This window comes from Capra hircus, chromosome 8 (assembly GCF_001704415.2).
Source record: "Capra hircus breed San Clemente chromosome 8, ASM170441v1, whole genome shotgun sequence".
Lineage (NCBI taxonomy): Eukaryota > Metazoa > Chordata > Mammalia > Artiodactyla > Bovidae > Capra > Capra hircus.
The window spans coordinates 90,835,783-90,861,727 of record NC_030815.1 but is presented as its reverse complement, the minus strand read 5'-3'; the positions used below and the strand labels follow the sequence as shown (position 1 = coordinate 90,861,727).

General features: G+C 42.4%; 1 protein-coding gene across 1 annotated transcript; it reads left to right on the top strand.

Annotated features, from left to right (window-relative positions):
* BAAT (bile acid-CoA:amino acid N-acyltransferase) lies at positions 423-16,706 on the top strand. Its single transcript, XM_005684245.3, has 4 exons — positions 423-519; positions 7,775-8,269; positions 8,502-8,704; positions 14,105-16,706. Exons 2-4 carry the CDS (start codon positions 7,807-7,809, stop codon positions 14,696-14,698), a joined length of 1,260 nt encoding a protein of 419 aa, XP_005684302.1. The 5' UTR covers positions 423-519; positions 7,775-7,806; the 3' UTR covers positions 14,699-16,706.

Sequence of the window (25,945 nt, the reverse complement as noted above, 5' to 3'; positions counted from 1 at the left end):
CTCCGAAAGGGCCCTGAGTCTGTTTAACTGACTCTCCAGATGAGTCTGAAAACCACACCACTCTGAAGATGGAAATTTGGAAGTCATCTTCTTAGAAACCAACAAAAACATGCTGCCTAAGAGACTACTGACTTAGGGGAGGAGATAGGGAAGGAATTGAAGCAAAGGAGAAGAGAGCTAGGAGTTGAGAGAAGTCCAGGGAAGAGGCATGGAAACCAGACCTATGTGATGAAATGAAAGACTCCACTGTGAAACATTTGGATTGAAAGGCACGCCAGCTAAACTGAGCCTTTGCCCAGAGCCTGTGGCAGCGTGTGCTGATAACCCTGCCTCTGAGAACTTTAAAAAAAAAAAAAAAAGGATCAGCTGATTGTTTTTATAGAGACAGTTTCAACTTTGACCAGTAGGCTGAGGTATTTTGAAGGATCTAAATTAGCAAGCAACAGGCAAGTGTCTAGTGCTCTTAGCTGGCTCCGTAAGGCACCTCGCTCTGGACTGCTCTCTGCAGCTGAATTCAGGGTAAGTCAAGGCCGTCACGGCCAAGTAGAAAATATCTGCTTTCTGATTTCAGCCACAGGGCACCCGGGATGGCTGTTTGCATCGTGCTGTGTGTATTTTGCTCACGTCAGTGGGTAGCTCAGTTCTCTGAAAAAACAGCAATTATTATCCCAGGTGGTTTATTGTTCAAATACAGATTTATGCTAGCTGCATCAAGCTATCTGGAAGAGTGTTTAGGAGACTATTTTGGAAGCAAAAGGGCTTCCCTGGTGGCTCAGACTGTAAAGAATCTGCTTGCAATGTAGAAGACCCAGGTTCAATCCCTGGATTGGAAAGATACCCTGGAGAGGGGAATTCTTGCCTGGAGAATCTCACAGACAGAGGAACTCGCAGAGTTGGACACAACTGATCGACTAACACTTTCACTTTTACTTTGGAGGCAAAATGCACACTTGCCTGCAAAAGTCAAAATCCAGCCTAATGTGACTACTGGAGAGATGTTTCTTGACTCAAGGAATATTTTTCTGGGATTTATTAGGAGGAAGAAGTGGTGGGGTGAAGAAAGAAAAGCCACAGGCTTCTGAAGGGAATGGAATCTGTTTCTTGATTAGTGACAGAAATTTTATGTTCCATGGGAACTTTGCTCTCTTTTACTCTTTTCTTCCTGCTTCTGATGTGTTGATGTCCTGCCAGTTGTTGACTTCGCTTCCTCTAACAGGTCAAGGTCTTGAATAGTGCAGGCTTGATCCCCACCCTTCACCCTGAGACTCTAGGGGGTCTGAAACCTGCTCAGCAATGTGGGTTTCAGCTTTCAACCCCATCAGGTTGCTCCCATTTTGCTGAGGGCTCCCTCTCCACCACCACGTGTGAGGCAGCTGAGTTCTTGTTTCTTGCCCTCCAGTTGCTTTCTATGTTTGGTTTCTTTGACAGTTGCTGGTATACAGGGTCCTGCCTTCTGCTGCAAGGAGTTATGTCATTGAATTTTGAGGAATTTTGCATCTTAAGTAGCCCATAAAAATTCACCTGGTCTTCTGTTCTAGCTTCACACCCTCTCTAGATATGTCACTCATATTCTGATATTTCTATTTTACCTTGTTTTCCTTCTTCCTCCAGAGGGAGGTCAGTTGATACTTTTTGCCTCAGAAAAGGACAGTACACCAGGAAGAGAAGACAAAAATCTTTACTTGGCCTTTATGGTACAAAATCCTAATGGATGACGTGAATTCCAAAAGTCATAAATGGGTGTGATTCATTCGGTCCACACCTTGGATTGATTTTTGTTTGTTTGGTGATTGTTGGGTGGTTTTGTGTGTATGTATTTTTTTTTTCTTTTTAATATAATAACATTTGAGTGCCTGTAGGTGGGCTGGTAGTCTTAGGTTCACTACAGTCTTATATTTTGTTCATCTCTGGTCTTTATCTGTAAATTTATATTACCTGTCTGACCCCAATAGGTATCTGAATTTGCAACCACTGGCATCCACTGTAGAATGAGTTTAGAAGAATGCATCAGCAAGGAAGCACATCATCAGGCATGCTCAGTCACTGAGTCGGGTCCAACTCTTTGAGGCCCCATGGACAATAGCCCGCACTTTCCAGGCAAGAATACTGGAGTGGGTTTTCATTTCCTACTCCAGGGGATCCTCCTGACTCAGGGATCGAATCCACGCCTCTTTGAGTCTCCTGAATTGGCAGGCAGGTTCTCTACCACTAGCACACCCATTGGGCCTGCATTGGTTCAGACAGCAAAGAATCTGTCTGCAATGCAGGAGACCCGGGTTTGATCCCTGGGTCAGGAACAGAAATTACTCTGAATCTAGAAAAATAGAAAAATTTATATTTCCTACATATGTGGATTTGTGGAGTATAAAGTTTAATTCTACTGTTCCATTACTAGTTCTGCCACACCAGGGTATGTATTAATACTTAACCAAAGGGCTTTAGAGTTAAAGAAAGAAAGAAAAAAAGTGAAGTCACTCAGTCGTGTCCGACTCTTTGCGACCCCATGGGCTGTAGCCTACCAGGCTCCTCTGTCCATGGGATTTTCCAGGCAATAGTACTAGAGTGGATTGCCATTTCCTTCTCCAGGGGATCTTCCCAACCCAGGGATCGAACCCAGGTCTCCCGCATTGTAGACAGATGCTTTACCGTCTGAGCCACCAGGGAAGTTTAGAGCTAAGGAACAGGAAAGATAAAGGTATAATCAAGAAAGATGGTATTCCAGGATATATATTAATATTTAACATAAGTCTTCAGTGTTGGGGAAAGGGAAAGATGAAGTTAAAATCAAGAAAGAAGTAGGAAAGAAAAGCAAGAGGGAGGGGCCAGGAAAAGATGAGCTTTCACGTGTCTACCCTCATTTGGAGAAGATAAGTAAGGTGTGTAAGTAGGGTGAGATGGCACTGGTTAAAATTCTTACTTCATCATTAACAACATAGGCAAGTAAGTCATTTAACTAACTGAGCTCAGTTTTCTCATATACAATGTAAGGATAATAATGATTTTATTTTATTCCCATAGATTTTTTGTGAGGGTCAAGAGAAATAATAAACATAAAAGGGTCTTAAAAAGTGAAAAGGCTTTACTATGCAGATTCCTATTACCCAGCCTTTAGTAAGATGAGCCTTTAGTAAGTGCTCAGTAATTGTTTCCTATTACAGAAAAAAGGGAAATGAGGGGAGAATTGAATTCCAAAGGCCACTTAAAATAACCAGCCCCATTACTTGTCAAATAATTGTGATATTTGATTTGTCTCTACCCTTTTCCTGGAGCCACTGCTGTATTTTTCAGTTGTTAAAGATCATGCCCAGTGAAACAGGACCACTTGTATTACCAGCAAATTTCCCTCTATATTACACCAATAGACTTCGTTTTCTTTTTTTACCTCAGTCCACAGAGCAGAGTGGGATTTGGAGGAGGTAATTCAGGGAGGAGAGGCACTCGTTAGCACAGTGTCCTCCTCTCCACAGAACATTGAACTCACTAGCCATCAAAAGCCTCCGCTAGTTTGCATCTCAAACTGAGAATGGTCTCTGGCTATTGTCCTTTCACACAGTACCCTATGGGGCTAAACAACCAGGAATGGAACTGCTTAGCCCCATCCTTCACCTCACACTTGGAGTTCAAAGACTGTTTCTCTATTTTTCCAATTAAGAGCTCTTGTGGAAACCCTAATGACATTTTGCAGAACCTCAGAGTTCCTCAGACCCTGTTGAGAATCCCCAATCTTCTTTTGTAAGAGTATGTGTGTGTGTATACATGTGTATGTATTGGGTGAACCAAAAATTTCATTCTGGGTTTTCCCTAAGATATTAAGGAAAACCCAAATGAACTTTTTTGCGAACCCAATATTTAAATCTTGGATTTTTCTTGTTTCTAGAATTTATAACAGAGTGTCATATAAAGAACAGATGACACAGAGGTTTGACTAATCTAAGGTCCAAGAGGCTTACAACTAAGTTCTGCAAAGGCAGTCTGTCAAACTTTGCATTGGATCCCTACCAGATCTTCACGAGCTCTGCCTCATCAGCCTGTGAACGGCGACTTTGTTTAGCCCGCATTCCAAAGGCAGTGACTGTGGGATTGCTGATCATGTGGTTACTTCCTACGCTGTGTGTGGCTAAGAAACCAGAGACACCATTCACAAGCACACATTGCTGACTTAACAAATGATCTCTCTCTCTCTATTTCATGTGCTCTTGGGAGAACTACTTCTTACAGGAACTATCATTATAATCTAATCCCTTGCATATACCATGGTGTAAGTGGCAAAATCTAGACCTAGAATACTAATGACCATTACAGGGAATTTCTGACGATTCAGAATCAATAGCTTTGCACATTTAGCAGGAGCTCCAAAAAAACTAGGAGATAAAACAGTAAGCATAGTCAGCTAAGTCCTGAGATCCCAAAACAAAATTCTAAGAAAGATTCCTTTCGAAGACTGAAATCTTCTGAAACCTATCTTCTGGCCTCTCTCTTTCCTCTGACGCTTATTTCCGTAATTGCAGACCTTTCTTCAGGGGCTTCTCAGGATAGGAACAAACTAATTTCTCTCTGTCTCTGTCACTGTTTCCTCAAATGTCCATACTCTACCCCAAGGCTGGTTTTCTGTGATTATCTGGATGCAGCGTCTGCATTTCATGGATACACTCACACAGAAAGAGTCCAGGGACAGGACTAGCGTGAGGTAAGAGGGCACAGTGGGTGCAAAATTTCAGGATGTCAAAGGCACAGCCACGCAAGTCAACTTTGCTACCAAAGTTGCTACCCAACTTTACTACCTCTGCCCCACCTTTAGTCCTTACCTTGATAAAGGGACTGGTGAGCTCTGAGTCCCCATTCCAAATTGGCAAGGTAGGAATATTCCAGGCATGTCTTGAATCAGGTGCCCAGTCCTGATCCAGTCAGCAACAGCCCCCAGGAAGGAGGTCACATGGTATAAACATAGCTATGGAGTGTCCATCTCTGGGCTTAGGGGGCAATTCTCAGATAAAGAGAGACCATGATTTGTAAAGAAACTCTAATATTTTACATTACAAAAGCACTATATAAGTAGAGTATCTTAATTACTTGTTTCCTGCTATTTTTTTCTTGCCGTCATTATGAATTTGATAACTCTGAAGTATATACAATGTATAATTTACTATATGAGTATCAATAGATTTCCTAAAGTTTTAACACATGGTTGCTGCCCTTGAGTTTGCAATCCACCTGGGAGAATGAGACCAGATGCAGAATGCATGTGGGAGAGTAGTTATGTTAAGTAATTCAAATGAATTCCAGTTGAAAATAAAATCTCTAGTGAGTCAATACATTATAAGGAAATTTTGAGAAGGAAGAAGAATGTGTGGAATAAGGCTCTCAAGCACTCCTTCTTTACGATTTCTTTTTTGGGAAGAAAGAAATAGCAGATACAAAGAATTATAGGAAGGAAAAGATCAGAAAATACCAAGGGAACCCTGAAATGTCACACAGGATATGGGGTGTTCTTTGTTCTTATTCATATTACATGCCCTATCTCCCTAAGACTAATGAAAGACCCAGGAAGTCTGAACTGATGCAACTTCCTTCTGTGAAAAACTCTGCTGGTATTAAAGGAAAACATTCACAATCTTTCTATTTATTCCAAATTATTCTATTGACCATGAATTTTAAATGGTCAGTAATATTGGTTGTTGATGGGGGATCAGGTGAGAGGGAGTATGTCCTTTGCAGAAAATTACTTCCTTTTTTAAATTGTTTTGCTTTTTAAACTTTTGGCTGTGCTGAGCAGTTTGTGGAATTTTAGTTCCCCATCGAGGGATGGAACCCAGACCTTTGGCATCGAGAGAGTGGAGTGCTAAACACTGGACCACCAGGGACTTCCCAGCAAATCACTTTTTCGTAAAAGAAGCACAAAATGCATTTTTTCCTTCACCCTCTCTTTCCTCTGAAGATCCCTTTTCAACAGTGAAGAACTGAACTTTAAGACCCTGCTTCTGCCCCTGCAAGAGAGTGATCTTACAGAGAGTTAATGTTCGGGTGGAGATCTGCGGGGAGCCCACCTTAGAAAAGAATGAATGAAAGCACAAGAGGATATGGATCTTCTAGGCGTGCCTCAAGGGAATGTGATTCCTGACAAATAAAGGGAAGACCCCAAAGGATCTAAAGAAGTGATACAGAGTATTTGGCAGATACTCTGGCTATTAGGCGGAGAAGGCAATGGCACCCCACTCCAGGACTCTTGCCTGGAAAATCCCATGGACGGGGGAGCCTGGTGGGCTGCCGTCTATGGGATCACACAGAGTCGGACACGACTGAAGCGACTTAGCAGCAGCAGCAGCTGGCTATTAGGTTTCTCTAATAGCCCAGGCTTGGCTCCCTTCCCAGGTGATTTAAAATGGAATCCTAATGTTGTTTGTCCGCCTAAGGATTACTGACAGATAGGATGTCAGATCCCTGGGTCGGGAAGATCCCCTGGAGAAGGAAATGGCAACCCACTCCAGTATTCTTGCCTGGAAAATCCCATGGACGGAGGAGCCTGGTTGGCTACTGTCCACGGGGTCGCAAAGAGTTGGACACGACTGAGTGACTTCACTCTGCCCCTGCACTTTCAGACCCTGATTATTTTCTCCAGAATCTTTTCTGGTCACAAATATAAAGCCTAAAACCCTCACTTTGCATTCCTCCATAAAATAAAATCAAGGATCCCTTAGAGGATCAAACTTTCTGAGGGGACACCTATTACTACAATTTGTCTGAAGACATTGTTGGAAAATGATGCATATCTGTGTCAAAGTCTCATGTGAGAAATTTCTTTTAGGAAAATATTGGAAAGGCCTCACTTTTTCCTTTCCCTTGATAAACTGGTAACCCTTTCTAGGAGAATAATTAGAACAACACAAGTGACAGGTTGCCTTTTTTCCTTTGCTTGCACTCATTCAGTGTTTCTGATTCTAGTTCATATTTTCCCAGATCCTATTTTTATTTTTTATGTCTCTGTTACCTATAAACAGGTTCAAATCCTTTGTGAATGAGGTATATAAAAAAGGAGAGAAAGAAAGAAGGAAGGGAGTGAGGGAGGAGAATACCCCAATTTTGCTCATAAAAGGGCAGAGTATGACATAGCTGACCAAATGTATATTTCATTCTCTTTGCTACAAACAACATTCGATATTTACCACTCCACTGGAAAGCCACCGAAGCAGATTATGAAATTTTATATTCCCTGAAAAAGAACAAATAATGGGAACTCTGAAAAGAGCTGGTGGTTGGCCTTACAATGGCAGAGAGAGATTGGAAATTTGAAAAAGAGAAAAAGAAACAATACTGTAACATATTTCTTGTTTATGTAGATATAGGAATTGAAAAGCAGCACTGATCCTTCCAGGAAACCCTTAATCATGCATTACCCCTTGGAGCCTAACAAACACCTGTGAAATAGGTCATCTGAGAATGATCTCAGCTGAAGAACTGAAGCTCAATGTACTCAAAACCACAAAACTAAGATTTCCTTCAGTGGTGTAATGGATAAGACAGGAGGCTGTAGTGTTAAGACCTAGCTTGAATTTCCAGTTCTACTATTAATTATTTACAACACTTGGGCATGCCACTTAACCTGTCCTCATATGTAAAATGAGAATAATTAGTATGCTCTGCACACCTTATTTTTCCCTCCTCCAGTGTTCTGTGTATTTTGTACTAGTTTCCAGAAGTCTTCTGGGCCAGTGTAAGCCTTGTCTGAGTCTCTTCCTTGGAACCAGTCTCCAACTCAGAGTCTTCTCTCCCACTGCAGGAAACACCACTTGGTCCCTTTGCCTGTTGCCAATGTTCCAGCTGACAGTTACCCCGGCAAGTGCCCTGGCAGATGAGCCTGTGCATATCCAAGCGACGGGCCTGCCCCCACTGCAGATGGTGACCCTCATGGCAACCACGAAGGATGACAAGGGGAATCTATACCGGTCCCGAGCTTTCTACAGGGCTAACGAGGCTGGGGAACTGGACCTGAAGCGAGATCCTGCCGTGGGGGGCCACTACATGGGGGTCCATCCAATGGGCCTCTTCTGGTCCCTGAAGCCCGAGAGGGCTTTTGACAGGCTAATTAAGAGGGATGTGATGAACACACCCACCTGGATCACTCTGGATCTATATGACTCAGTTTACATACACAAGGTAGGCGAGGTTCAGCCCAAGGCCAGCCAGGTGCTGCAGCGCTGGTTCTCCAGCCCCGACCTGCAGCGGGTGCCCATCCGAGAAGGTCGTGTGAGAGGAGCCCTGTTCCTGCCTCCAGGTGAGACTCATCTTGAGGGACCTAGAAAACATGGTTGGTGGGGATAAAAGCAGAAACAAAGGGCATCCAGTTGTTGAACTAGGAATTCCCACAATATTTTAAAAGGTAACAAGCCATTTTGTTGTGTATGAAAGTGAAATTCACTCTGCTCAGCTTGTACTTTTGCCATTATCTACTAAGCCCTTCTGATACTCCTTCTGATCTCATTTTCTTCTCTTTTTGCTGCTCTTAGGGGAAGGCCCATTCCCAGGACTCCTTGATTTGTTTGGGGGCATCGGGGGTCTAGTTGAACATCGGGCCAGTCTTTTGGCTGTCCGTGGATTTGCAGTGCTGGCTTTAGCATATTTTGCCTATGATGACCTGCCCAAGCAGCTGGAGGAGGTGGACCTGGAATATTTTGAGGAAGCTGCCAACTTGCTACTAGCTCATCCCAAGGTATTTAAAGTACTTTTCATTTTACCTGGCAACATTATAGCAACATATATATATATATATATATATATATATATATATCTCACAAGTGTCTCTTCTGCCTATGTTGCTGCTGCTGCTGCTGCTAAGTCGCTTCAGTCATCTCTGACTCTGTGCGACCCCAGAAATGGCAGCCCACCAGGCTCCCCAGTCCCTGGGATTCTCCAGGCAAGAATACTGGAGTGGGTTGGCATTTCCTTCTCCACCGCATGAAAGTGAAAAGTGAAAGTGAAGTCGATCAGTTGTGTCCGACTCCTAGCGACCCCATGGACTGCAGCCTACCAGGCTCCTCTGTCCACGGGATTTTCCAGGCAAGAGTACTGGAGTGGGGTGCCATTGCCTTCTCCGATGTTACCAGTCTGTTTAGATTGGGGCACAGCACACTTGAGTTAAAATTGGGGATAATAATATCAACCTTGTAGGATTGCTGTGTTGATTAGGATCAGCTTAATGCTTACTGGCACAGAGAAGACAATAAATATTAGGTATATTATGATCTTCTTCATTTTCTAGTTCAAAAATATTTAAATATTAGGTATTTCTTGAAAGTGCTGCACTCAATATGTCAGCAAATTTGCAAAACTCAGCAGTGGCCACAGGACTGGAAAAGGTCAGTTTTCATTCCAATCCCAAAGAAAGACAATGCCAAAGAATGCTCAAACTACCACACAATTGCATTCATCTCACATGCTAGTAAAGTAATGCTCAAAATTCTCCAAGCCAGGCTTCAGCAATACGTGAACTATGAACTTCCAGATGTTCAAGCTGGTTTTAGAAAAGGCAGAGGAACCAGAGATCAAATTGCCAACATTTGCTGGATCATGGAAAAAGCAAGAGAGTTCCAGAAAAACATCTATTTCTGCTTTCTTGACTATGCCAAAGCCTTTGACTGTGGATCCCAATGAACTGTGGAAAATTCTGAAAGAGATGGGAATACCAGACCACCTGACCTGCCTCTTGAAAACCTGTATGAAACAATTAGAAGTTGACATAGAACAACAGACTGGTTCTAAATAGGAAAAGGAGTACGTCAAGGCTATATAGTGTCACCCTGATTATTTAACTTCTATGCAGAGTACATCATGAGAAACGCTGGGCTGGAAGAAGCACAAGCTGGAATCAAGATTGCTGGGAGAAATATCAATAACCTCAGATATGCAGATGACACCACTGTTATGGCAGAAAGTGAAGAATTAAAGAGCCTCATGAAAATGAAAGAGGAGAGTGAAAAAGTTGGCTTAAAGTTCAACATTCAGAAAACGAAGATCATGGCATCTCGTCCCATCACTTCATGGGAAGTAAACGGGGAAACAGTAGAAATAGTGGCTGACTTTATTTTTCTGGGCTCCAAAATCACTGCAGATGGCAATTGCAGCCATGAAATTAAAAGATGCTTACTCCTTGGAAGAAAAGTTATGACCAACCTAGACAGCATATTAAAAAGCAGAGACATTACTTTGTCAACAAAGGTCTATCTAGTCAAGGCTATGGTTTTTCCAGTAGTCATGTATGGATGTGAGAGTTGGACTATAAAGAAAGCTGAGTGCTGAAAAATTGATGCTTTTGAACTGGTGTTGGAAAAGACTCTTGAGAGTCCCTTGGACTGAAAGGAGATCCAACCAGTCCATCCTAAAAGAGATCAGTCCTGAGTGTTCATTGGAAGGACTGATGTTGAAGCTGAAACTCCGATACTTTGGCCATCTGATGTGAAGAACTGACTCATTTGAAAAGACCCTGATGTTGGGAAAGATTGAGTGCAGGAGGAGAAGGGGACAACAGAGGATGAGATGGTTGGACGGCATCACCGACTCAATGGACATGGGTTTGAGTGGACTCCGGGAGTTGGTGATGGACAGTGAGGCCTGGTGTGCTGCAGTTCATGGGCTTGCAAAGAGTCAGACACGACTGAGCGACTGAACTGAACAGTTCAACCTGACATGGTAAAACAATCATTCATATCACCTAATGTAATCATAAATCACCTGTTTATTAAGTGATTATTTGTTAGACTCTATGCTAAATACTTTATATGTACCCTTTTATTCTACAGTCCATGGGGTTGCAAAGAGTCAGACATGACTGAGCACCTTAACTTAACCCTTTTATTTAATGCTCATAATTACCAGATGCATGTACTTTTGACATGGTCCTCATCTTTCAGATGAGGAGGCCTATCCATCTCAGTTGAGTAAGATGCCAAAACTCCACAGCCAGTTAGCGACAGAGCCCTTTGGGCAATGTCTTTGCTCCAAACTGTGTCATTCTGGTCCCCCGAATTGTATCCTTCTCCCCCGGGAGAGCCTTGACTCTTCCCAAGAAGAGACAGGATATGTTTCCTATTGAAGCATCACCAATACTCCCATTTTCAATGTTATCACCATTATAATCAAATAGATGTGTGACTTTTTCTAAGCACATTTGGCTCTTTTTAAAGGATTGCCTAGAAGGAATTAAATCCCAGATAAAATGTTTTCAACTGATATTTTTTGTTGTTTTTTCATTTCAAGATTGAACTATTTGTGACACTGTATGAGGAGAAAGGGCAATTGCCAAAATTCAATTTGTGGTTAAATTCAGTAGAAGAGGTTCAATTTCCACGTCTGCCCCTTGATACTGTTGTAACCTTGAGCAAGACTTAAACTTCCTGAATCTTTGTTTCCTTGGAAGGAATGAGATGACATGTGTAAAGCACTTAGTGGAGGGCCTCATGTATAGTAAATGCTCAATAAATACATTTCATCACCTGTGCCCATCTGGCTTCTTCTCTCTTCCTTTTCCCATACCCTCAATCCATCCCAAAGTGTTTTAGGTTCTTTCTCAATACATTATGGCCTCTTCTCCCTCCTGGCCGCTGTTCTAGTCCATTCCCTCATCACTGCTCACCTGTTATTCTGCAACAGTGCATCAATCAGCTACAGCCCTCCTTTCTCACTCTACATGGATTGTTCCCAAAAGTGGTTGCACACTGAATTTCCTTGCCGATAGTTTATAGTATCAGATTCTTGGGGCCACTCAGACCTAGTGAAGTAGTTCTCAAGAAAACTGGATCTCAGAAAATTCTGAGATTAAAGTCCCCCCCAACCCCAGGTGATTCTGATGATAGAAAGCTGCTGGGGATACAATTGTGAGCAAAGTAAACACACAGGGTCACTATATATTTGCTATTGTTCATCCAGAATGCCCTTCCTTTCCTCATTCTTCTCTCAGACTTCTTCCTTTCCCACTGCTCCCTCGGCCCAGCACAAAATTAAGGACTCCCTCCTGTGACCGCTGCTTTCCCTACTGGACTGGGAACTGATATCCAGTTTATAGAATCTGAGTCTTTCATCTTTACCCTCCCAATGCTTCCAGGATTAGCTTTTAGGATTAACTATAGCTGCAAAATGCCATTTAAATATGAATTACACTTACCTAATAGTTCGTGGAAACAGTGGAAACAGTGTCAGACTTTATTTTGGGGGGCTCCAAAATCACTGCAGATGGTGATTGCAGCCATGAAATTAAAAGATGCTTACTCTTTGGAAGGAAAGTTATGACCAACCTACAGAGCATATTCAAAAGCGGAGACATTGCTTTGCCAACAAAGGTCTGTCTAGTCAAGGCTCTGGTTTTTCCAGTAGTCATGTATGGATGTGAGAGTTGGACTATGAAGAAAGCTGAGCGCTGAAGAATTGATGCTTTTGAACTGTGGTGTTGGAGAAGACTGTTGAGAGTCCCTTGGACTGCAAGGAGATCCAACCAGTCCATCCTAAAGGAGATCAGTCCTGGGTGTTCTTTGGAAGGACTGATGCTAAAGCTGAAGCTCCAGTACTTTGGCCACCTCGTGTGAAGAGTTGACTCATTGGAAAAGACTCTGATGCTGGGAGGGATTGGGGGCAGGAGTAGAAGGGGACAACAGAGGATGAGATGGATGGATGGCATCACCGACTCAATGGACATGAGTTTGGGTGAACTCCGGGAGTTGGTGACAGACAGGGAGGCCTGGTGTGCTGCAATTCATGGGGTTGCAAAGAGTTGGACATGACTGAGAGACTGAACTGAACTGAATAGCTTGTCAAGGCTGTATATTGTCACCCTGATTATTTAACTTATATGCAGAGTACATCATGAGAAACGCTGGGCTGGAAGAAACACAAGCTGGAATCAAGATTGCTGGGAGAAATATCAATGACCTCAGATATACAGATGACACCAGCCTTATGGCAGAAAGTGAAGAGGAACTAGAAAGCCTCTCAATAAAGTGAAAGAGGATAGTGGAAAAGTTGGCTTAAAGCTCAACATTCAGAAAACAAAGATCATGGCATCTGGTCCCATCACTTCATGGGAAATAGATGGGGAAACAGTGGAAACAGTGTCAGACTGTATTTTGGGGGGCTCCAAAATCATGGCAGATGGTGACTGCAGCCATGAAATTAAAAGACACTTACTCCTTGGAAGGAAAGTTATGACCAATCTAGAGAGCATATATTCAAAAGCAGAGACATTACTTTGCCAACAAAGGTCCGTCTAGTCAAGGCTATGGTTTTTCCAGTGGTCGTGTATGGATGTCAGAGTGGGACTGTGAAGAAGGCTGAACACCGAGGAATTGATGCTTTTGAACTGTGGTGCTGGAGAAGACTCTTGAGAGTCCCTTGGACTGCAAGGAGATCCAACTAGTCCATCCTACAGGAGATCAGTCCTAGGTGTTCATTGGAAGGACTGATGCTGAAGCTGAAACTCCAGTACTTTGGCCACCTCATGCGAAGAGTTGACTCATTGGAAAAGACCCTGATGCTGGGAGGGATTGGGGGCAGGAGGAGAAGGGGATGACAGAGGATGAGATGGCTGGATGGCATCACCGACTCAATGGACATGAGTTTGGGTGAACTCCAAGAGTTCACGGACAGGGAGGCCTGGTGTGCTGTGATTCATGGGGTCTCAAAGAGTCGGACATGACTGAGTGACTGAAATGAACTGAACTGAATAGTTGAAAGAACCCAGGACACCACTTTTTGTAGCTCGAGAGAATAATTTTGATTCTTCAGAATGCTTACCTGCCTCTGCTTGAATGTTGCTGGTGCATTAGATCCTTTTTGCTTTATATAGAACTCTGCTTTTGATGAGCAGTTTTAGTGTCTGTTGTTTCACTTGATCTTCATAACAGTCCTGCAAGGTAGGTAATATTATGACCCCTCATAAGACAATATGGCTTAGGCAGTGTAAGTAGATGATGATCTCTCTTGGTCTCAGAAGCTGGTAAATCCTAGTTCTAGGAGTCCCACTCCTCATTTTCTGACTCTCCTCGTCGTCCCAGCTTACTGGTCTGTGGGACAGCTCCTTCTCAGGGAATGGCCTGTAATTGGTTCCCTTCATTTTGTCCTTCAGGTCCTAAAGCCGGGAATTGGAGTGATATCTGTGAGCAAAGGTGCAGAGATCGGGCTGGCCATGGCCTGCTACCTCAAGCAGGTGGCAGCCACTGTCTGCATCAATGGGACCAATGCCATCCATGAATTTCCTCTCAGGTACCGGGATCTGGTCATAAGCCCCATCCCCTCGTTTCCAGAGCGCATGCAGGTCAGCGTCGCGGGTGCTGTGCGCATCCGCCACTTCAAGGGCGACCCCCGAGATGAACGGAATCAACACAGTGTGCTTCCTGTTGAAAAGGCCCGGGGCCCAATCCTCTTCATTGTAGGGGAGGCTGACGAATGCTTCAATAGCAAAGAATACGCTGAGCAGGCACTGGACCAGCTGCGGAGGCACGGCAAAAGCAATGGAAGGTTGCTGGCCTACCCCGGGGCGGGCCACCTGCTGGAGCCGCCCTACGGGCCCCTGTGCTGTATGTCCTGGAGCCGCGGCCTCTTCCTCCCCATGCTCTGGGGCGGGGAGCCTGAGGGCCAAGCGGCAGCCCAGGAGCACTCCTGGCAAGAGATCCTGAAATTCTTCAGGCAACACCTTGTTCTGAGCCGAAGCACACTGTAAGGGGGATGATGGGCGCGGGCGCGGGGGGCGGAGACCAACAACAGCGGAAAAGACTCAGGCAGGGCTATGGGTGAGGGAAGGGGCCCTCCTGATTTCTGTAGATTCACAGTCATCTTGAGGCAACTGGAAGGAAATTGGACAAAATCAAAGAATCAGATGCATCTGAAATATTTCCGATAAAATTGTACGTGCTTTGTAAATTTTTATAAATTGAATCTTAGCTGATATGCACCAGCGTACGTTGCTCCTTCAAAATTTTGATGTCCTTGAACATTGAATAACCTTTTGTATCCCGGTTGGGGAGTCCTTGGATCCGGGTTTGCCAATCTAGATGAATTTCCTGGAACTCTGAAGTCCCTTGTGAAGTCATTTTCTGTTTAAACTATTTGGAGTTGAATTTGACATTTGATTTGAAATGTTCTGATACCAGCATCAGGTGTAGGCTTGCTATGGATTTCCAGTAGATACCTTCACTCTTTTTTTTTTTTTTTTTGGAATAGTGATGTTTTTTTCTTCCTAAAATATATTTTGTTAAAAAATTTTAAACAGGAGTGGGATTAAATGCTCATGTGCTTCTGGAGCATTTAGTGACTAAATGAGTTATATTTGAAGTGATTACAGGAGTGCCTGGCACATAGTGATTTCAGTACCAGAGTTAGCTATTATCATTTCCATAAGGTTTTTCTCCTTCAATCTGTCAATGTGGTGAATTGTATTCATTGATACACTAATTTTTCTTATTCATCTAATTCTACTAGATCAGTTTCTCATCTTGACTAGTTTGGGTTTTAAAATAAAAAATTTTTTGGAGCTAACCTAGTCATTTATATTTTCTAAGAATTTCATCTCTATTTTCTGGAACACATTTCTCTCTCTCTCTCTTTTTAACATATTAACTGTCATTTTATTTGCATGCTTTCGCCTTTTACTTTGAATCCAACTTGCTAAATATTTGTCTATTTTATTGATCTTTTCCTGGAACAGCTTTTGGGTTACTTATGGGTCAAATCTAATTTTTCCTGATTCATCAATTTCTGCTTCTTTGAAATAAGTTTATTCTTTCTGCCATATTTGCTTTTCTGGCTTTTTGATATACAGTGTTCTCATTTTGTTAATGTCTAAGTAGTTTGTGATTTACTCCTTGCCCCTCCCTTAAACCCAGGAGTGCTTTTACCAAAGTACCAAGTATCATCCTGTAGTTAACTTGTTCTTTAAAAGGGAATCTCACTTTGTATTGGAGGGGTCAGATTGTCACCCTCTGAATCCACTGATCAAACTTGGTGTCTCTAAAAATGGTCAACTTGAAATAACATGTTTCATGATGAGATGTAATGTGGAGTGCCCAGCACTTCTTAGACCTCTTCTAACAGCACTAGTAAGCTTGAAGTTTTATTGTCAAGCTTTAAATCCAGATCAAACTTCTTACTAAGGTGGTAGCTAGTGGAAAAGATCAATGGTACTATAAGGAGACAACCATAGATTGTCTATCATTCTATGATCTGGTCTAGTCACAAGTTAATTACCAACTGACCTGGCCTCTTTTCATAAAAATTGCATGGAAAATTTTGGAATTTTTCACTTTGTAGGATTTTGTTTTTCTTTTTGCATTGGAGTGAGCTGGGGAATTATCCAAAATTAAAAGGCATTTGAGAGGCATATCAACCAAATACTGTGTGTGGGCCTGGTTTGAACAAAATAACCGTAAAAAGATTTTTGAGGGATAACTAGGGAAATATGAATATGACTGGATAGTAAACAATACTATGAAATCATTATCTTGTTAGGTGTCCCAATGGTGTTGGGGTTATGTAAAAAAGTAACTTTTTAGAGATGGATACTGACATATTTAGAAGTGAAGAGTCACAATATCTGGGAATCATTTTAAAATACTATAGGAATATGAAAAATGTGAGAAGCTATGGTATCTAGATGATGCATATACTGAGGTTTGCTTTCTCTACTTTTATGTATGCTTGCAAATTTTTAATAATAAAAGTTAAAAAATAAGGTACAATTGTTATATTTATTTTTCTGCCCAACAGACAAGAACTTTAGCATGCAATACATCTTTTCTCCATGATATACCTCATTAATTTCAGATTTTTTTGCAATCGGTGATAATTAGTTTAAATTAATTTTCATTGGCATATAGTTGCTTTACAATGCTGTATTAGTTTCTGCTGTACAGCAAAATGAATCAGTTATATGTATATACACATATATCCCATCTTTTTTAGATTTCCTTCCCATTTAGGTCACCGTAGAGCACTGAGTAGAGTTCCCTCTGCTATACAGTTGGTTCTCATTAGTTACCTATTGATATTTTATGCATAGTAGTGTATGAAGGTCAATCCCAATCTCCTAATTCATCCCCCTCCTCCTTCCCCGCTTGGTAACCATGAGTTTGTTCTCTATATCTGTGACTCTCTGCTTTGCAAATAAGTTCATCTGTACCATTTTTCTAGACTCCACATGTACATGATATTATACAATATTTGTTTTTCTCTTTAGTCTTTTTATTTTGGCATCCATTGTTGCCAGTGAGAAATCTGATTCTTGCTACTTTGTGGGATTTTTTTCTTTTTCTGAAAATTTCTTACAATTTTCTCTTTGTTCTTAGCCTTCTGAAATTCCATCAGGATATGACTAGGAATGGGTTTATTATTATTGTTTTAATTGATTTTGCTTGGTACCCCATGGGCTGAACCTGTATCACATGTTCATGCCTAAAGTGATCACAGGTGAGGGAGATGAGACCACCATACTAACTTAGACAATCAAGACTAACCCAGAGGTACAGCAATGGGTCAGCATCCATTGGAAAGCCATGTCCATTTAGTGGACTATGAACAAAAATAAGATCCATTATTAGGAAGGGCTATTCAGTTGCCAATCAGCACAGTTTGCCCCACCTGCTTTTACTATCTCCCCTAATTATTTCAGTAACAAACGAAAATTTGGTTGGGGGAGATGTGCTCTTCTGGTTTCTGATGCATTTCAAGTATTTTCTGTAACTTATGGGCAAAGATTACCCCTCAATTAACCTGTCCAGACATTTTGATTCTCTAAGCTTTGTTTCCTTTCTCTGTGTCCTTTGGCTGACTGCAGAAGTATTTCTAGTTTAAACATTTGTAGAATACTTCTCATCTGTATATATGAATCCTAGTAACTTTCACCCTATCATATTCCCTTTCTAGGGTGGTTATACAGTCTATCCCAAAGACAAAGGTTTATGTGCCCTTGAAAACAAATAATTTATAATGCTGTAAACTGGCAGCCTCTTAGTCTCTGGATTTTCTTTATCTCTAAGGCTTTCCATTTCACTGTTTCTTTGTTGTGTTTCAACCTTGACTAGGTATTTTTCCCTCAGCCTTTGTATATGGTTTTCACAGATTTCTATTGCTTCTGGTAGAAAGTTTAATCAGTTTAAAAATCCCTGCTGCTTATACTCTTGTTGCATAACCTTTCTCCTTTTGAATTGTACCCACATGGTGTTCTTTTTTTCCTCACCCAGTGATTCGTGTAGGCACAGAATGTGGCATAATTCTGGCCAATGAGATGTCAGGGACACCTGAAGAGAATGGAGATTGCCTGAAAGAGACATTTTTGGAATTTGGAGGGAAGTTATCCATTTGGATGGTGTATCTTAAGGTGGATGATATCCTGAGACCATGAGGGGAGCTGGTCTGAAGACAAAGCCAGCATCCAAGTTCTGAGCCAAATGAGTTGCAGAGAAATACTGCAATACTTAGCTGCCCAACCAGGGATAGAACCCACACCTCCTGCATTGGAAGGTGAAGTCTTAACCACTGGACTGCCAGGGAAGTCCCAAGGACCATGTATTGTTGCTGGAGGAGATTGTATTACATTTTCCTTGTGATGATGCAATAGTGGGGAGAAGTGAAACCTCTGATGGTGAGTAGAGTCACCTCCATCTTCCCAATTGGAAAGGAACTGAAAATAAGCCATGTATATAGAAAAAATACAGACCAAAATGCTTATTGAGTTTTTACTGTATACCAGAAACTTTGCTACAAGGTTTTTTGAGTTATCCAATTGAATCTTCAGAGCAGCTATAACAGTAGACATCCCAAGAGGCTGTGAGATGGATTAGCATTGTCATTCAGCTGATCCTGGGTTTGATTTTTATCAATCTCAGTCCTGTGATTACAGGAGAGAAGGATCTTTTTCAGAGCACACATAGACGCTTTTAGATCATCTATAGGGCACACAAGTTGGGAATTTAAATTCCTGAGTTCATCTTCTTTCCCCACTTTGTCCAGCAACACTAGGAGCAACAAGCCAATCTTATAATCAGTTTGCCAAAAATGTTCTAAAGTATCATATATAAATTTACCCAGCCCTTTCATTCTTATAAGAGGTTGATGAGAAGTATTCAGGGGTGCCTTTTTTTTCCTGTCTTCATTGTCAACTCATGCCATCGACTATCAGTGTTCTCCTTACTACTCAAAATAGAATAATTATCATATTTAAATCTAATCAGATTAAAGAGCCAGTTCCAGAAATCCCAGAGCCAATTCAAAAAAACTCAATCTTAAAACTCTGTTTTTTTTAGAAACACTCTCTGTAAGAAAATCTCGGTTAGAGTTCTCAAGAGAAATAGAACTGACATGATAAATACAGAAATTTTTTTTAAGGCATTGGCTCTTGGGGTTACAGAGGCTGAGAAGTCTCCAAATCCACAACCTGCAATCTGGAAACCCAGAAAAGCTGATGGTATGATTGTAGTCCAAGTCTGAAGGCCTGAGAACCGTGAGAGTTAATAGTGCGAATTCCAGTCTGAAAGTTGGTAGCCTCGATATCCAAGGAGAGCTGATGTTTCAGTATGAGATTGAAGTCAGGAAAAGACAGATGTCTTCGCTCAAAGAGGTAGGAGGAGTTCCCTCTTTTTAAAGGAAGGTGAGCCTTTTTATTCTATCCAGTTTTCCATTAGTTGGATGAGAGCCACCTATGTTAGGGAGGGCAATCCATGTTTTTACTCAGTCTGTTGAATCTCATGTAATCTCATCCAAAACACTCTCACAGATATACCCACAATAATGTTTGACCAAATATCTGGGGCTCCAGTGGCTCAGTCAAGTTGATACAGAAAATTAACCACCACAGTATAGTCACTAAATTATTTCCATTTTACAGATGAGTAAACCAAGCCTTGGGGAGCTTAAGTTACCTAAGCTTACACAAATATAGATGGATTTATAATAGGATTGCATTTACAGTCTTCCAGAACTCATGTAACTATCATTTTACCTGCCTGACAGCAGTATCTACCCAGGTTGCAGTATCTAGGGATGAAATAATCTAATCTTCTCTTAGTTATATCAATATTATGACTTCCACTATAATTGAGGTTGGATGTGGTAAGGGTCTTTATAATTTTTTAGTTTGGTTAGTTCAACACATAATATTAAAAGACATACTAGTCCAATGACAGAGGACCTTACAATCTTTTAATTGATAATACCACATATACAGAAAGAAAAATTCAGACAAGCAGAAGTATGTTCTGGCCTCAGTGAGAAAGGTTTGGTGAATGTCTTGCATTGCTCTGAATGAAAAAGCTGGGTTAGAGAAGAAAATCCACCAGTAAAGGAAACATAGTTGAGTTCACAATAGAGAAGTCGTCTGATTCATGGGACAGGGACGGTGCAGCAGGCTTTTCCCATGGCTTATTCAGTTATGAAAGTGACAGTGATAATTGCTTAGTCGTGTCTGACTCTTTGCAACCCCATGGACAGTAGCCCACCAGGCTCCTCTGTCCATGGAATTCTCCAGGCAAGAATGCTGGAGTGGGTTGCCATTCCTTTCTCCAGGGGATCTTCCTGACCCAGGGATTGAACCTGGGTCTCCTGCATTGCAGGTAGATTCTTTACCATCTGAGTCACCAGAGAACACACTGCTGCTGCTGCTAAGTCACTTCAGTCGTGTCCGACTCTGTGCGATCCCATAGACGGCAGCCACCAGGCTCCGCCATCCCTGGGATTCTCCAGGCAAGAACACTGGAGTGGGTTGCCATTTCCTTCTCCAATGCATGAAAGTGAAAAGTGAAAGTGAAGTCAGTCGTGTCCGACTCTCAGTGACCCGATGGACTGCAGCCCTCCAGGCTCCTCTGTCCATGGGATTTTCCAGGCAAGAGTACTGGAGTGGGGTGCCATTTTGCCTTCTCCGGAGAATACACTATTCACCTTTAAAAAGAAACTCATGCTAATCAAGCAGCATTTTAACTAATAAAATGGTTTTCCAGACATCTCAATTACAAGATGAAGTATGGGTTGTTGTTGAGTTGCTAAGTCGTGTCTCACTCTTTTGTACCCCCATGGATTGTAGCCCGCCAGAACACGTTTGTCCATGGAATTCTCCGGGCAAGAATACTTCAGCGGGTTGCCATTTCCTACTCCAGGGAATCTTCCCAATCCAGAGATCAAATCGGCAACTCCTGTGGCTCTTGCATTGGCAGGCGGGTTCTTTACCACTGAGCCACCTGGAAAGCATGGAATGTCAAATTTTGGACACAAATTTGTGATGATGCCACCATCAATTAATAAATGTTTCTTGAGTTTTCACATGGTGTGTTAAAGATAATATTTGAAAATGGTTTTACATGCTTTTGTCCTCACATTTCCTTGCTCTTTTTTTCCTGGTTTTATCTGAAACCAAATACAGTGATTAGTCAAACCTATTTCACTTGCCTTCACTAATCAAGGTTGTTTTAAGACTTGTATGTCTTATGACTACATGTCCTCTAAGAGGCATGTAGCATAAACAAGATGTTTGCCTGAGTTATTTTCCAGGATGTTGGACTCAGCTCTGTCTAGTTCAGGCTGAGCTGGTTGGGACAGGGTAGCACCACCGACCCTCTGGCTGGGCACCTGCTGGTGTCCCCTGGGTGACCTTTTGAACATGGAGAGGCTTGTAGATTAGTTACACCTGTGCAGGACCACGAGAATCGCATCTTTTTGCAATCACCTTTCCTCCACGCCCCCTCTCGCCTCAGCCAGCCCCGCTCTGCTTCTTCATTGGTCATCCCCTGAATACTCCACCCGCTTGTCTTCTGGGGCTTGGATTTGAGGCTTGTTCTCCCATTTCCTCGCCTTGCAAGTAAACTGTCTTTGCTGCGAGCCTCGGTGACTCAGCATTTTGGCTGGAAGAACGAACCTGGCTTAGTAACAAATTTGGTGGGTCAACCAGGAGGTAAGTCCAAACAGGATTTTGCCCGTTGGTTTTTTTGCCCCCTCCCGGGTGCTGAGAGGCTAAGAGCCTGGGAACTGAGTCCAAGCCGTAGCCGGTCCGTTTGTTACAGGAACGCTCCCTGCGGCTGACCCAATGAGGGGCCGCCAAGCTTCCGCACTATTTCCTCTTGCAGTGAAACAAGGGTTTGGGGAGATTTAGGGTTTGGAAGATGCCTTTTGGGTAACCTTGTTAAAAAAAATACACCTGCCTACGTTCTTTGTGGAATCTTGACCCACGGGTCGTGGGTTGGAGGCCCACCTGGCGGGATGTGGGCAAGCAATATAAAAGGCTACCAGTACCTGGGTTAAAGGCTTGAGACTTCGTTTTTTGATCTTGTAAGGTGGGGCGATATCTTTCAAGCCAGCGATCCCCAACCTTTTTGGCACGGGGGACCAGTTTTGTGGAAGACAATTTTTCCTGGGAGGAGTAGAGTGGGGGAATGGTTTCGGTTTCTTCTGCCGCTCACCTCCTGCTGTGTGGCCTGGTTCCTATCTGGCCAGTACCAGTGGCTCGGGGGTCTGGGTCCCCTGTTTTAAGGCAAGTCCCCACTGGGGGTGCCAATGCTGAAACTGGGCAGCCAGGGGGGGTTGATCCCAGTCCATTCTCCTTTTTCAACTTCAGATTTATTTAATTGGAATAAATAATGGGAATACGTACTGTTTCCTTAATATATCAACATACAAAGATGACCCAAGGAGAATGGAAAAAATTTTTTCATCAATTTTTTGCAGCCCACAGCCCAGCCTGAGCTGATGTTCAAGGTTTATTACCCATACTCCTCACTTCAGAAGAGCGTAGAAGGTGCTGGATAAAGCCGGGGAGGGGGCAGGTGGGCTTCATTAAGAACCTCTGGCAGCCCAATACAGGCTGTTGCAAGTGCAGCAGAACCCACAGTGGGTCCTGTTTGGGAAGCTGTGCTGGAGACGGGCCCAAACGGGGCCAAAACACAGATGCCTTAATAAAGCACAAGAAGGAAACAAACTGAGTGAAGATCCTTCGGAATTTCTAGAAAGGATCTTTAAAGCCTATAGGCATATACAGATACAGTCTCTGAGGCCCCAGAGAATTTAAAGATGGTTAACATGACTTTTATCAGCGCCTCTAATATACAAAGGAAAGTACAAAAGGTGGAAGGGACTTTGGGTATGCCTATGTCTCACCTTGTTGAGATTGCCTTCAAGATTTCTAGTGGCAGGGACGGGGTTTAGGAAGAAGGAACAACAGAGAATGAGACAACAGGCTGCTCCACTGGCGGCTGCACATTTGGTCCACAGAGCTGGACCACATCAAGGACCCCCACGAGGGACTTGGCAAAATGTAGGGGACCCCAGGGCCTAAACTTCTCCTCCAATGGATAACTGATACTTGGCACCTCTCTGGCTTACTTTCAGTTCTTCGCATGGATAAAGCTCATTCTTGCCCCAGGACGTTGGTACATACTGTTCCCTTAGCCTCATATGCTTTTTGCTACTTTGCTGTGTAGTCATCTCCTACTCGTTTTAATGTATATGTCACTTCAAAGAAGACATAACACTTGCCTTACCTAAACCAGGTCTCCCTTCAAAACACTGAGTATTCTGTGGTGGTTCTCCTTCTCTTCCATCTGACCCTAAATTCCATAGGGGTGAGTAGGAGGTCAATTTTGTTGTATATTCCCAGCTCTTGGCATGATTCTTAACACATAACATGCTCACTAAATTCCTAGTGAATGATCGTATCACTCAATCCTGGGATATCTGGATCAAGAACTAGGATGGAAGCAAGAGATTAGCTGTTCATTACAAGATTCCCGTGGTAGTAGAGGGGATGATTGTGAATGACAGGCTAGTTCTAGTACACATCTTGACTTCAGCAAGGCAAGAACAGTTTAACAGCCTTAATGTAACCTCCTTAAAACTAACTAGGGCAATCTGGTATTTGTGTCTGCCTCCCAGATACTTAACACCTTCAAAGTTCTGGTCATTGCATATAATAGAAAAATCAAGGCAATTTTTTAGAAACAAAAATGCTATTGCTGGCACTCTTCTGCTCTTTTAATCATACTAGTGCTGTCTCCTCCTGTGTATGGGATTATGCCTACTTACATTCTAATTAACTGGAGCTACATATAGCCTTTCTGTCTATCACAGCCTAGAGAGATCTCTAGAATTTACCAAGAGAGTCACCCACATGTTCATAGCTGCTGAGTGCAGTTTCCTCACACTTAATTCCCTATCTAAATATACTTATGTTTCATCTACCTTCAGGCTCCATGCAAATTCTCTTTATTTCCAAACTAGGCATAATCTCTTTCAGGCAAATGAAGTGGAACCCTGGCATCCATCTATTTGCAAAGTTTTTTCTGTCAGATCCTATTCTGGGTGCAGAATCAAAGAACTGAAAATGTCATAAATAAACCCTCAGGGGCTAATAGTCTCATGAGGTTGCTTATGTCCAATACGTTTTATCAGCTTTTCTTTAGTTTCTTTTCACTTCCCTCTCACAGTGAATCAGACTTCTCGGGCTCCTCTGGGCTTCTTTAAAAAGAAGAAAAGCTCATTGCAGATGTCATCCTAGGGTGATAGTGACCACTCCTCCTACTTAGAGGGCTTTATCCTGGGTACCTGGCCCATACGGAGGGGTCTCTAGCCTTAAGAAATGAGTCTCAAATGGCAGGCTTGAAAGGTCAGTGAAGTGACTTGGCCCTAAATCAGGTGTTACACTGAGGTTGCCTTATCATATGGAAGGAATCAGACTGACCCAATGATCCCAGGGATGTGAGCCCAGAGATGGTCCTTGGTTCTAGGTGCCCCAGTATTCTGTTCTGTGGAACATCACTGAGCCCTGTATCAATAACTTCCAAAGGCCAGGAAATTGGAGTCTGTGGCTGGAGACCTCAGAATACTTCTAATAGGTCCTTCCAGATTGAAACCAAAGTGAAGAGTGTAAGGGTAACCCTCACTTGGTCAACTTATGTTCTTGGAAATACCATTTGATAGATATTTAGATGGTCTCTCATTGTGGTAAGAAATGGGCAATGCAGAATCAGGAGTCTGCCAGTATTTTTCAGAATGTCTTATGAACAATGAAACTGAGCTGTCATTGCTATTATTAAAAGAACTATAAAATATATTTAGAAGATGAATCACTCTGAAGTTGGGCAACATTATACTTGGGTAGCTTATATAGCACCACCTTGGAGTTGTTACATCTTCTTTGGGTTCACTGTTTATATATATATGTGTATAGTTATTTATTTTTAATTGGATAATTGCTCTACAATATGGTATTGGTTTCTGCCATACATCAGCATGGATCAGCCATAGGTTTAATTATGTCCCCTCCCTCATGAACCCCCTCCCACCCCATTGCACCCCTCTAGGTTGTCACAGAACACCAGTTTTTGTGTCATACAGCAAATTCCCACTGGCTATCTGTTTTACATATGGTAATATTTGTGTTTCTATGCTAGTTTCTCAATTTGACCCATCCTCTTTCTCCCACTGTGTCCGAAAGTCTGTTCTGTATGGCTGGGTTCACTGTTTTGAACAGCCAGATTATGGTTGTGGCTTAGCACTGGGGATGAGTAGGGCTTTCAGCACTTCCCTTTCTTTCCCACTTCCCCAACTTTTAGTCTGATGTCACTCAAAAGATGTGTATGAGTGTTTATACATGTAAGTGCAAGTAAGTTTAGGCCAGAATGAGATGGGGGATGAGTTTTAGCAGAGTCAAAGTGACTGACTTTTTACTGATGCCTTAGAAGTATCTATGGGCAGACTGAAGACAAAGGTAGTTTGCTAGAAAACCAGAATGTGCTTCTGAGTGTCTTAAATTCACAAATTCTTTGGCCTAAACACAGATACTCCTTCATGAAAGGACATATCAGTCATGCCTCTATTATGACTGATCCCAGTAGGCAGGGAACTGAAGAGAATAAACACTTACAGAGGTCACATCATTGTGAGTCTTCAAATACTTGGGGGATGAAGCCTCAAACAAAGGACAGGAGCCAAAATT